The following is a 13927-nucleotide window of genomic DNA, read 5'->3' as shown; positions in this document are numbered from 1 at the left end:
CCCTAGACTCCCTTTTTAGTAAACTTGAATAAATTAGATATTTCAAAGGAAATGTGCCAACCTGAACTCCATGTAACTTGGAATACCAAATTCACGACCTCGTTGCATGTTAAACGAGACCAGATCCAGTCCGAACTTGGCTCCTGCTTTCTTGAATAAATGATTCGTCACCTAGAATTAATGCGAGTGAAGCGTTCTGTGATTTCTACTTTGTAACTGTGTGAAAGAGTGCTTCCTACTTCTTGGGTAATGGAGTCGTCCATAGCTTGGGCGACCTGGTTCATCAGTCCCATGACGTACTCGTCGAAGACACCAGCTCGGTACAGGTCAAACGGTCTTCTGATCAAGTCTGACAGCCTCTTCGAAGCTGTCGATAAGTTAAATTGACACGAGTAGTCATAAAACGTTAATAATTAACACGAGAAATCGAACTCTGGCTTCTCACTCACCGATAAATTTGTGAGCCTTGCTCCATCTTTCCACTGCCGTTGGCAATAGCGAGTGCCCAAATCTGAAGGCTGCAGAGGCGAAGGCATCGATCACTGCTGGATTCACGCTTTCGTCGTATCCGTCCCAGTATGTCTGTGTAAATGAAATATGCATATAATTACCAATGCTAAATTTCATTTCTTATAAATATAAGAAGCAGATATTACTAATTTAATTCGGCTGAAATCTAGCTATTGCCGTTTAGATCGAGAAGTCTATCTTGGAAATCGAGTTTGAAAGCGTTCAGAAATGAAAAATATTTCAAACAACGTTATAACATTGCCACTTTTGTCCTAAAGCGTATCCAACATTTGGAACATTTGGATATAAAACAATTGACAGCTGTAGCGGGCCTAGCTTTTGTTCTTTCCTGACTCTAGGCAGTCAGTTTCGTGTCATTTTTCGCTGTATACGGGCGTAAAGGGTCGAAACCTTTCTTCAGACATCAGAATAAAAGTGTATCTGCATAAATTGTATCATATCCCTTATTTTCTTTATTCTTAATTAACATTTTGACTGCCACGTTGGACATGTATGACCGGCCACGGTGGTCATTGGTGACCGAAGTGCTTGAACTACTTAAACTACATTAAACAACATTGAATGAAAATTGACAGTTAGTGCATTTTGAATATAACCGCTAATTAGAAGATACTTTGAACTAAAAAGCGCCATATTGAACGATTAAAAATTTTTATTAGAACATCAAAAAACTATTAAAACAAATCTTGCATCTAGCGGTGCATCTCACGTGACGTCCTGAGCGAAACATGTGATCTTGGCGTGGCAGTCAAAAGGTTAACCCTTTGTGGTTGTTGGCAAATAGCTGCCCAATTCTATTTACAGCTGCGGAGACATATTATGTAGCAGCTCGCGTACGTTTGTCTCTCTGAGTGATAAGATACGCATGGTTATAGTATACTAAATAATTAAACAAATAAATGACGAGAAAATCAGAAGAAACAGAATATAAAATGTTAATGAATTTGCAATTTGTGCATCGCTTGGTGGATCAATTAGTTGAAGATTTTCGTGACGCTGATCCCAAAAATCCTTCAATTTCTGAAACCATAGTAGGCTGAACGGCCTTTTACATATTATTCGACGAGATCACACAGAAAGGTGTAAAGACTGTGTTCCAATTAGAAAATCAAAGATGGAAGAAGAGAATCAAGGTATTACTATGCTACTTGTTCGGCTAAATCTTGCAGATAGGTGATTGCTTCGAATGATACAATACCATGCACGAATCTAAAACGTGTCATATATAAACATAACGTAAATTAATATATTTTTCTTGCATTTTATCGAAATGTTTTACTGCATATTTTCTCTACTGCGTCAATACCTCTTGTTCATAATAACGCTTGTTTGTCGAGTTAAAGTTCACGATCGCAAAGGGTTAAAATTCACGTGTCTCATTAAATACGTGAAACACTGCTTCGTTTTTCTAACCTTTGAATCTATAATACGAAATATTCCAAATTTGTCTCTTACGTTCTTCTCGAGAAGAAGTCCAAACTTCTCCATGACATCTTTGCCAAGCAGAATAGGCAGAAACTCGTTGTAAGTGATGTGTTGAATCTGAGCAATGACGATTCGCCTTGTCTCCTGGTACAGGGTCTCGTCGTCCCAGTGAGGATTAATCTGAAGCAACGTCTTCGCGATTCGATTATGCTCGCGCGCCATCAGGGTGTGCATGCAGGTTAACACCAGCTGCTCGTTCACTCTTATCTCACCTGGGAACAGTAAAAGTCACGCTACGTTCAGCAAGAATGTTGCTCGCGATCGCTGAAAAGTGCGCGATTTTTCACGCTAGAAAGTGGAACAAACCGCATTCCGTTGTTTAATAATATCAATCGGAAGAAACTTTTATTTCCACCGGTTTTTTATTTCCGTCTGCTTATTAAAAACTTGCATCATCCTGTTATTATCGCTAATTTTTCAACGAATTGCAAACTTTTCTATCCGTTCGAGGGCTTTATCGTTAACTCGCTCCAATTATTTCTTCGAAAATCCTCTCAACTTCCGTTCCAAGCTTCTGCAAAAATTCAGACTATCGTACCGATTGTATCTAACTATACACAAATTATTCGATCCTCGAGGAACCTAATTATGTTAATGCTCACGAAACTTTCGACTTTGGATTTCATCTTTCTCAACTACCTTAACTACCTTACCTGCGATAGAATCGATGGCAATAACATCGAGTCGTTAACACTATTCCTATCTGTTAAATGATCGTTTTAAAAATTTCCATTAGAATTTCCTATATACAGCATAATTGCATCGTCCTTAAACTTCACGACTTCTGCTAAAATATACATTTTTCAACATTTGCTTCCTTTTTTATTTTTGGTTTACCGAGAAAAAATTGTAGTCCATCTTACCAACCACGGCCGATCATTAAACCGGTTAAACGATTTAAGTATTTCCGTAATAGTATTTGCAGTTGTGGCATGATTTAGTTCGATGCATAACTCCGTAGAAGTTGAAGAAAATAGCACTCGTTACCACAGACAATTAAATTACATAACAGCACCAAATTTGGTATAGACGTGATCGACTAAATAGCCAGAAATTACACGGTAAAATCGTATTTTTTAACATCCTGGATTTAGCAGGGTTGAATGCATGGGTTTTATATTAAGAAATCACGGGAGAAAAAATTACGAGGAAAGAATTTTTATTCCAATTGGCAGAAGAACTTGCCACCGAATACGAAGAAGAGCTAGACAGCTAGACAGCTAGAGAGCTAGAAAGAAGATCAAGCAACACCAGTTACAAATATAAGTACAGGTTCACGGAAAACTGTAAGAGATATAACAATGCCGCCATCTACTAAGAAACCACAAAACACAGGATATTTACATACACACACACACACACACGCACAGGCAGAACTGATATACACACGGTTCGCCTTATTGTTAGACGAGGCACAATTGTATTCACAAGAGAGCCAGAATAAAGAACTAAGAAACCATATTATTAGCCTAAAGTGGTTTAATCGTTATATCTCTCAAATAGTTTAACAAAAACTTTACAGATTCCACGGAAAACATGCTAGATAAGATATCACAAAGATAATAAGATTAACAAAATCTATTTCAAATGCAAAATGTGCGTATATGGAAAATGTACAATCCAGGGGACTATTTGTAATAAAATGTACATACTATACTTCTGAATAAAAGAAACTACACAGTATTCTTATACTGTTAAATTTGTTAGTGATGGATGGAACATCAATAACAATAATAACAATTCTTTATTTAATTACAAAAATTGATCAAACACGAATATTAAGTATAAATCTAATTAATTTCTCGCAATCACGTGCTCACACCTATTTTCACTATTACAATTCAATTACAACTGATCTATGCCCAATCTCTCTGGTTTGTTTTTTCTACTTTCATACATTACTTGACATACACAATTCACACAACACCTCGATCATTACACGCATACTCATTTATCACGATAGCCTCAATTCATTAGATATTGTCATGCCATACATACTTGTCCCACTCATCCCTTTCTTACAGACATCGCTTCTTCATCATATCGACACATATATATTCAAAATCTATGTCAACCATTACCACAAGTTGAACGAACGTTACTGCTGGACTCCAGACACCTCGTTTTTAATTTTTCATTTTACAAATAAATTTCTGTCACGCTGCTTATATAAAATTTCTCCCAAAAATTTCTGTCAGGACACATCTTCGAATATCTTCATAGTATCCATAGTACTCGATGTCACGAGGATTAAACAAAAGTTACTACTGAACTCCAGGCATCTCGATTCTAATTTCTCATTTTAGAAATAAATTTCCATCACACTGCTTATATAAAATCATCTTCAAAAATATCTGCCAGGGCACATCTTCAAATATCTTCATAGTGTCCATAGTACTCGATATCAGGAAGGTTGTGTTAGTGGTGGATGAAATACCACTAACAATAAGGACAATTTTTTATTTAATTACAAACAAATTCACACAACACCTCGATCATTACACGCATACTCATTTATCACGATAACCAGAATCCATTAGATATTGACATCCCACGCATACTTGTCCCACTCATCCCTTTCTTACAGACATCGTTCCTTTATTATATCAACACATATATATTCAAAATCTATGTTAAACATTTTCACGAAATTGTCTATTATCTTCATTCTATATTCAAAATTATAAGCTGTGCTAAAGACCGGTTATTTGACCAGTCGCGGTAGGAACAGGTATAAGAGAAGTGTCGGTAGGAATAGCGTTAATCCCCCAACCAAGTGCCACTTTCAATTTTACTAGAAGTCCCTATGGACATATCGCAGAATATCTAAAAGATCCAACTCTGAACTGAACGTGACGAATTCCATGGGATAATCGAATACAGCGAGCACCGATTTTCCCTTAAGATCATTGTAGCAACTTCGCGAATGAAGCCGTCGATCTTGATACTGGGCCACTCCCTTTCCCAGGCTGCATATTATACATACATCGATGATCGGCCATTGGATCGACGTTCTTCGGCTCGATGGCGCAGAACGCGAGCGTTCCACGGGAATTTCGACACTCCACCGGTTTATACAATAGATAATGCGATCCCTGTTATCATTTCGCCTGACGTGGCCCGGTTCCCCGGCAATTAACCGCTGTCCCGGACAATTTCCAGACAATCTCGTCCGCGCGAGACGGTCAATTTTTCCATCAGCTGCGTCTCCAAATGGAACGCCCGTTTTCACTCAGATCGAACATCGATTACGCGAACGATTACGCGTAACGTCAAATTTAATCGCGGCTTAATCGAGCTAATATCGGTTAATGCATCGGTTGCAACAGAGTCGATTCGTCTCGAGCACGAGAAAGAGTATCACGTAGGATAGCTACAGGTTTCCTGGCTGATTATGGTTGAGCATAACGTGGGAAAAGTATTTCCTAGATCGAGCACGGCGGGGGTGAGATAAAATCGTATATCGAGGACTTTTCTCGTCGATCACAATGCCTGCGAGTTGCTATCCCGAGATGACGAGAGATTAGATTCGTAGTTTGTACGTTCGATTGAGTTGTCACGCGAGCAATCATGCGTCCAGAGGTCGCAGGTACGAGGTTGCAGGGTGAAAGTTTGTTTGAGGTTCTTTGTGACTGCGTTGGAGAAGGTTCGAAGGTTTTAACACGTTACTGCTATAGCGGTCATCAATGACCCATGCTTGTCTCCTCAGTGGGACCATAGTGGTCACCAGTGTCTAGTGATACTAATTTTTTAATTTATATTTGTTTTATTCTAACCATTTTTTTGAAAATTTGTACAACGTAGATGAATAGAGAACTCTGAATAGAAAATATTAATAATTTCAGCCATTTTCTTTTCGTTGCCATATTGTTTGATAATTTGTTATCATTGTATCCTAAGAATAATGGAAATTTTATCGTGGCCACCTGAGCGTACCATATAAAAAGTGCGTGGTAATGGAAGTGTTAATGAAAATTAGAATATTTTTATGTAGGCACGAAAGTATATTTTCCTGGGCGTCAATGGACGTCGAAATTAGTAGGCCAACGGACATAAACTCGTCAGATTTTCTCTCTCTGATTTTCGTTTGCACACGCGAACGAGTTCTCGAAATAGTTCTCCCATTTTCCGCGCAAATATCGCAACTCCCACGGAAATTGCGGTTATTAATTAAAGCCGGTAACCACCATAACCGCTCATCACTCTTTCAACATTAGACACGTGCATTTCCTGCGGCGCTACCAAATATTTCATCGAAACTGCAGTCGAGTTCCATTTGCCTGAACCTGTCGGTTGACAAAATTGTAGCGGCCATCATTCTCACCCTCGTCACTAGATGAATTCCTACTTGAGGGAGGTACGAGGGCTTTCTCGCAAGTCCTCCGTGAATCCTATAGAAGTTCCTATGTTACCTAAGTATTCCTATCTAAGGCAGGGCCTGCTGGGAAGATATATACCGCATTCACCTCATCCTCTCTCATCCTTCTCTCCCCCTATTTATTTATTAATTAATTAATTTATTTATTTATTTATTTATCTAGTCCACCCCCTGCACTTTACCAATTTAAAACCAAAAGCTGTATAGTTTTCGTGCTTTTCTATACATAGGCAAATACGCATTCTAATATAAAATAGTTCTTAGGTTTATATTATCCTATACCTGTAAGCGCGGTAGATTAGCTTTGATTTTAGATCGCGAGTACTTCACGCTGGAGCTATCGATCTCATAGTCTAAATTTTCATTTCTAACCCTTTTGTACATTTTAGTTCTTATCTTTTTGTATGTATATTATTGTACCTGGTTAGAAAGCCTTACTGACGAGTTCACTAGCAGGCCCAAAACGAAACGCTCATCCCTTCCTTTTTCTCTTTCGTTCTTCTACCTGCTACCCTATCATAGCATCATGACCAAGGGTATACCAACAGCCAATACACCTAGGAACACCGTAGGAACCGAAACAACGAAAACTTCGTCATCGATACCCCGCAGGGGGCATCCCCGCAAGCTATTCCCGTAACTGAATTTCGTGTCTGATACTTCTCGCTGCCTGCAACTTCGTTTTCCAACGGAGCAAGTTGATCTTCGCGTAAATGGCTCGAGTGGACATGGGTCCGTTTAATTCGACACTGACCGGAACCTTGTTCCAATAAATGTTTCTCGAAATTGGACGGAAAATTTGCATCCAAAAGACTCACCAGCCTCGAAGCAGTACATGGATCGATTCGGTCGTGTGCAGCCCTCGTCCGGGATGTCCAGCTTGAGCGGCAGTAAATCCTTCAGGCCGTACTCGGAGAACACCGGGTTCATGCGTAGCAGGCCGCCGTAACCGGTGCGAAGCTTCCTGAAAGTGCGAACAAAGGACGTGTCTAGATCCTGCGAACGCCTCTGGCCACGTGGCCGACACACGCGCGGAATTATCTCGCCCGCAGTGAAGCGGTCCGAATTGGACCGGCTCGAGGATGAAGGAGCCTCCGATACAGGGGCCCCGATTGGCCAATCCGCGGATCTCATAATGCGAGCGGACTAGAAAGTGCGAGGAACAGAAGGTATACACGTAGACTGCACGTTAGAAAATATGGAACAACGTAATGCTGATTTATTGTCCCGACTGACGTAACGGACTTGAGCCGTTTCGAGCAGACGTGTTGCAAGTGGCTCGATTATTATTGAACGCGTTTTACTCTTATTATGGAATTCGCTTCCTCGGGGAGGAATGGACTGTGCGATGGTCAGGATGAAGGAAGAAGAGGTTCTCGATTGGCAATCGAGAGACTTGGAAGAAATATGTTCTTCAACGTCCTTTGTTTCTTTGCATCTTATTACATTTTCCGATATTAGAGCTATAAGTTATTCGTCGAGACATGTCCTAAGTGGAAAACAAACCTACAAGTAAGAAAGTCGATAAAGAACGAAGTCTCGTTGAAGGAACTTCTTAGTACGAGCTGACATCACGTAACAAAGTATCAACGAATCAGATCACGTTTGTTCCTCGGAAACTCAGCGCTAAGCCTACTCGTACGTTCCAGCATCATCGAGGATTTATAAACGTTAGCTTTCACGGCTGAATTGCTATCCTCGATAGACCACCCAACGAAATCATTCGCGATGAAGAAAAGAATAAAAGGATTTACCTGGCAAAGGTTTCCGTGATTCCGTAGACCGTGTTGCCGTCGAGGACACCCGTTAGGAGGTTAAAAGGCACGCGGGAGCCTAGCCGGCATCCAGGTCGGACAGCGGGAAAGGCGCGAACAAAGTCCATGCATTTCACGTTGAACAGCCTGTAGAAATAATCGTCTTCCGGTATGAGGATCTCGTTGCAGTAAGGATTCTTCAGGTGAGGTGGCCTATGGCAACATTCCTCCGGGTCGTTTCGGTTCAGGGGATCTGCAAGTGGAACAGAGTCTCATCGATCATGCGATACGGCGTGGCTGGCCGTTGGTCCGCTGCTCTGATATTCCTTCGATCCGTTCCTGTTCCAGCAGGGCTGCACTTTCTCTGTCGACGTGTACGATACGGATACACCGTTTCCCGTTCGCGGCTCACGTGGGAAGATTCGACGGAGGCGTGAACGAGGAGAACCGCAGAAAAGCCGGTAGCGTAACTCTGGGAACGATTTTTCAGGCGAGATAGAGAGCGATAGCGTAAGAGACAGCCACGCGAGACCGGTTGTAGATTAAGCGGTTGATGATCGATTTGAATTTCTCTTTCGCTTAATTCCATTGTCTCCGCGGTGTTCTTTGAGTGGTTTAGCGATGGCTCGGATGCTTGTCTCGGGTCTTGAATGAATTCTTGCCTGGTTGCGATTGCGATAAGATTCGCCTTGCTCTGTCGCGTTTAATGGACAGGTAATCGTTGTTGGTCGGAAGGGCATGTAATTACACGAGGAAGATTGAAGATCCTCGCTGCGATATGTAGATACGTTCGATCCCTTTCGCTGCGTGCAACTTATTCACGGACACTCTGCGGCGCGAGTATTCGTATCGTTTATTCGCGTTAATCATTAATACGAGGGGCAATGCAGCGTGAATATTTACCCTCGTGATTGTTCCGTACGATGAACTTGCGGATGAAGGGAAGAGTAAATAGCCTTCGATGCGAATTACGTAAGGCGCAGAGACGCGAGTGATCGTGGATAAGAATGTCTGGCATAGCGCTGGGATCGCGGAAAGATCATTGGGATTGCTCGAAATTTAAAACAAAATAAAACAAGATAAAAATACGATAAAACGGAACGTAGGAATTGCTCGTTTCTCTTTTGGACATCGCATACCTAACGGACGGATTAATGAACGAGAAATCCCGAATTTCTCAACGAAAACGTCGAGTCCGCATTAATCATCGCGATCCAGGAACCTCTAGAAATTGACCGCAAGTGAAACGCGAGAACGAATTAACGGAGAAAATCGCTCGCCTCGAAAAAAGAAACAGCGCTCTCATTTTTCAACGCAACACCGGTCGAATTACACCCGTTTATCGAAATATCTCTGATTTCGTATCGGGGAGCCAATTAATTGCTCTGTACGAGCAAAGCCACGATCGGTCTCCTGTTCCTGCCGCTAATTACCAAGTTCCAGGACGGCCGCGTGTGGACGCGTGCGATTTTAGCGTGGATCGCACGCTCCGTGGAAACTTCGCGGTAGTCACATGATCGGCCTACCACTTATCTGGCCGGCGATCGTTCGCTTTCTCTGGCGGTTACCCTAGTTTCGATAGACGGTAAATATTCGACGTAGAAGGGCTTGGGAGCTGTCCACGACGTTTACTATATACGAACGACCTGGCGACGCTGATGTAATTGTACCGACGAGCACCACGACCATTGCGTAATTCGCTATTGACTGAAAATTAGGGCTCGGGTTACTTTCTCCATTTTTCTGTCACGATTTCTCGGTCACCGTTCCCTCGTGATCAGGGCATCAGGCTTCGTTTGCCCATCGTTTGTTCCCCATATCCGTATCCACGTTTCGTGCATCGACCGCGTGAGATCGAGAATCGGTGCCCCTGAGACCCTACTTTCCGCCAAGCAGGATCGTCCCGCGTTTCGTTCCCCCGAATACGCCGGCAGGCGTATTTCCTGGTTTTTTCGTACCAATTAATTCCCAACCGATGGAACAAATTATAGCAACCGTCTGCGAGCAACGTGGCGTATCTCGTCCCGAGCCTATTACGAAACCAGCGGCTAACCGCTGGAAGATTAAACGATTATCAGGCGTAAGTGATCCGAGGCTAGGCAAAGTTTACATTCTTATTCGCCTTCACGAAAGGCACATTCCATCCTATCGAACACGGATCGATCTACCCTTCTTTCAGCCACGACAATTCTACGCGCGTTGCACCGGCTAGCCGGGCAATTATCGGATCTGGGATCGTACCTAGAGGCGTTCCAGTCAGCGTATAGTCGTGATCCATAAACTGTCCCCAGGCGATGACCATGACTGTGCCGGCATGATCGTGATAACCGTCGTCAGGATGCATGGTGCGTGACACCACGCGTGATAATGGTAAATCATGACCGGTTAGCGATATCCTAGGCGCTGTTAAACCGTCCGAGAATCGTGGAGCCATCAATCTGCGCGACAGACGAAAATTTGTCATCGCGAGAAATTGATAAACGAGTTCAATAGCGTTTGTTTACCTCTGGAACGGTGACAGAGTGGAGCCCCACGTTGGGTTCCGCAAATTCGTGCACAGGCCGTCGTTCCTACGATATTTCCCTGCTCGGCACTCCACGTTGCTCAAAAACGCCGGGCACACCTCGCGAATCAGGGTCTTCGAGGTGTCGATCAGGGGTAGACTCTCTTCGATCTCTTCGAAAGTCAGGCCGTACCTGTAATCGGATTTCGCGATGAAGTTGTTGACGTATATTTCAAAGAATCTTTAAAAATCACGAAATTGGAGAGACTCAACGGTGTCGAGGTACAATTCTTGCTAACGAGGCAAGTTCATTTCGACTTTCTGAAGATCAGAGACACCTGTTCTCCTCTCCAATCTCAATCAATATGTAAGATCAAATAGCAAGTCGAAAGACGAAGTTCTTACGTTTGAACGAGGTTGCTGCTGATGTCCAGCAACAGCTCCCCAACCGTGGCCAGATCCTCCGGTCTCCACATTTTGCTCTTGGGTTGCGCCACATCTGCATGAACCAACGAAACGTGCGTGAGCATGATCGTGAACGGGAACGAACAAAGGAGCGCGTTAGCCGATGAATGCTTATAGCGAAGTATAATCAAGACAACGTGACGGAACCGCGAGCACACTCGCGCACAGGTAAATCATCCCGCGCTGGTACGATTACGATTAACTAATTAGGATTAATTTTTTCACCCCACCACCTGGTCTATTCGTAACACTCACTGATGCGTTTCCTCGCTTCGACGTAGGCGCGATTCACGGCGTCGTAGGTGATGCATGTCTGCGATCCGCCTGTCGTCGGGCTGAAAGACGAAGAAACGTGGCGTCAACGTGAGCGTTTTCGAGTCCTGTTTTATGGTGTTAGCCCATAGCCTGCCCTCCGAGTCTCGCACTTTCGCCGTGTCGGTCTTTCCTTTTTCCTTCCACTCTTTTTTCGACTTAATTACCCAACGTCCTAGCCTACTTTCGTTTCTAGACGCAGCGGAGTCGGCTGCGCGCCACGCATCTACCTGTCCGCGTGCTCTGGGCATATTCTGTATCAAGGTAACCCGAAACTATCGTATACGAGCCGTGCACTCGCGAACGCACGTGAATCGGCATATCCTGTTTCCCGCTACGAAATATGACGGCATTGACGTGCCACTCGTGGCTTCTACCTTCGAAGGTTCACCCGTTCAGCTCTCCTTCTAGCTCGCTTTCGTACCCTGGCACAACACGCACTCTGACCGTCTTTTTTACTTGACAGATTGTACGATTAACGAGGACGAATTAAAAGTTTAATTGACGAGGCAGATGATGGCCGAGAGTCGCATTTGCCATGCCATTTTCGGGATTAATCGTCGAGATTTATTGACAGCGACTTGCTGACGCTTTCGAATATTTAGACAGTGGGTAAAGATACTTCGATAATTTTGAAGAAATGGTTGGTGGGCTTGTGTTAGGTTATCAAGGTGTTAGAAGATAGAAGAATTTTTAGGTATTATATTATTATTAGCTATTAGTGTTTTATTTTTATTAGGTATTACTAGGTATTAGTATTTGGCATTATACCTATAGGATCATTTTTGGATGGATTGACATAAGATAATATTCTTGGCTTCTTAATAGAATAAAATAAGCTTGTAAATAGAATGACAGCGACTGGTTATGAAATAACAGCTCATTTTCTATGGGCACATTTTTCTGATCTTTCTTAAAACTGACTCTTACAACTGATCCTTTCATAAATTGTCCTGTCACGCCCTTGCACCCTTAATTTATTAACCATTCATTTTGTACTCCTTTATACTCAGGCTTTCCTTCTCAATCACGCCTTTTCTCACGCAACCTCGGTGGGCCAGGTACTTCAACCACTCTGAACGCATCCCTAATCTTTCACTCGACTCTATCATAAACATTCTTTACAGTCAATCCTCCTGCACACTGTCACTTTCGTTCCAAGCCCAAACACTCTTGACATTCTTCAGGGCCATTCTTTCATTCCATTCTTACACACCTGTTCGTAGAAATTCGGGGAGTCTAATAGTAATTCAAATATCGATTCCTTCCTTATCCCCCAGTTTTAGTGATCTTATTATTACTCCTCTCTGCTTGCAAGGATGATCAATTATTCCACAATCAGTCGAGCTACTTTCTTCGCTGTCTGGAAATTGCATTTCGGTTTATCAATTAAACGCTCCGCACGAACCACGGTAGAACTTCATTAACATTCTTGCCGCTTATATGGTGTTCGTAAATTGTGCCTTGAAATCTGCCTGTGCAGACGGGACCGTTTTCCCACAGATTATCCTGTCACAATCGTTATTAAATAGAGTAATGGTTACACGCTGAAAGTATTCGCGAGAATGCACTTGAGGGTCGTTCTGAATTTAATTGCAACACAGTACATTCCCGTGCAATTTCGCGTTATAGCGGCTGGTCTAATAACCCGTATATTGCTACGTTTAATAAATTATTACGCTCGCCAATTTTCCAACGCTAGCGCGGAGATAGAAATATCGCAAACGGCTGCTCAGAAAATGGTTAATCCGAATTATGAATTATTCAGCTGTTATCTAACCGTCGTAATCGAATTTTTACAGCGTTGTTCACGGTTGCTTTTCTCCAGCTCTTTTTTTTTTAGATCGGCGAGGAGGGATTTTTACGGGCATGCAGAATCGTTGGAAGGTTTATTTTTAGCAGGTTCACTGTATAAGCGATCGCGTTAAAAACGACCTTTGCATATTCACCCGGCTCGGTTACGCCGCAGTCGTAAAAGGAAAAGTCACGTCTGAAACGCGTTTCCCCCATGCATTGGCTTACATGGACTGCATTTCGTGTAACGTAACGAAATTTGCCCAGAGCAGTTTTAAAGTGGGTAGAAAGTACATTTAGTTATGATTTAACAGAAACATTCTAGCGGCGCGTGGGTTATATAAATATCGTGGAACTCGGCTGCAGATTACATTGAGATGTCATTCTGTGACGTGTCGCGATTTATTGGGAATATACCCGCTTTCGAATTAAAAGTTGATCTCCTTTATAAAATCCTCTTTGAATTTTTTGGAAGCTTCAACGACCGTGTTCTTCGTAAAATATTTTCCTTATTTTCCTTACGGTACATGCTGAATATTTAACCCTCCATGGATCGAATATATATTTTTCTCGACCATAAGAATTGTATGTAACATGAAATCAACAAATATGAATCAATAAATTCAGCAGTTTTGACAATTTTATTATAACGAATTCATATTGAAAGTTTGAATTAACAACGGTAGTACTATCGTGCCAAGATAA

The 13927-nt window shown here is 42.4% G+C and overlaps 2 protein-coding genes across 3 annotated transcripts in view; one reads left to right on the top strand and one right to left on the bottom strand.

Moving 5' to 3' along the window:
- The window catches only part of Cep290 (Centrosomal protein 290kDa), an 80067-nt gene that overhangs the window by 23679 nt on the left and 42461 nt on the right, over positions 1-13927 (top strand). The window lies entirely within an intron of this gene.
- The window catches only part of cysu (peroxidase homolog), a 42265-nt gene that overhangs the window by 6628 nt on the left and 21710 nt on the right, over positions 1-13927 (bottom strand). For both annotated transcript variants that reach the window (XM_017904568.1, XM_017904569.1), the window contains exons 3-12: positions 11372-11451; positions 11057-11150; positions 10653-10844; positions 10390-10586; positions 8149-8401; positions 7213-7358; positions 1987-2228; positions 450-582; positions 240-367; positions 62-171 (exon numbers count right to left, since the gene is read on the bottom strand). In XM_017904568.1, coding sequence (XP_017760057.1) covers positions 62-171; positions 240-367; positions 450-582; positions 1987-2228; positions 7213-7358; positions 8149-8401; positions 10390-10586; positions 10653-10844; positions 11057-11150; positions 11372-11451 — 1575 coding nt within the window. The remainder of the gene's footprint in view (positions 1-61; positions 172-239; positions 368-449; positions 583-1986; positions 2229-7212; positions 7359-8148; positions 8402-10389; positions 10587-10652; positions 10845-11056; positions 11151-11371; positions 11452-13927) is intronic.

This window comes from Eufriesea mexicana, unplaced genomic scaffold, assembly GCF_001483705.2.
Source record: "Eufriesea mexicana isolate 0111107269 unplaced genomic scaffold, ASM148370v2 scaffold2989, whole genome shotgun sequence".
NCBI classification, from domain to species: Eukaryota; Metazoa; Arthropoda; class Insecta; order Hymenoptera; family Apidae; genus Eufriesea; species Eufriesea mexicana.
The sequence above is the reverse complement of the archived record's forward strand: the minus strand, read 5'-3'. Positions and strand labels throughout refer to the sequence as shown.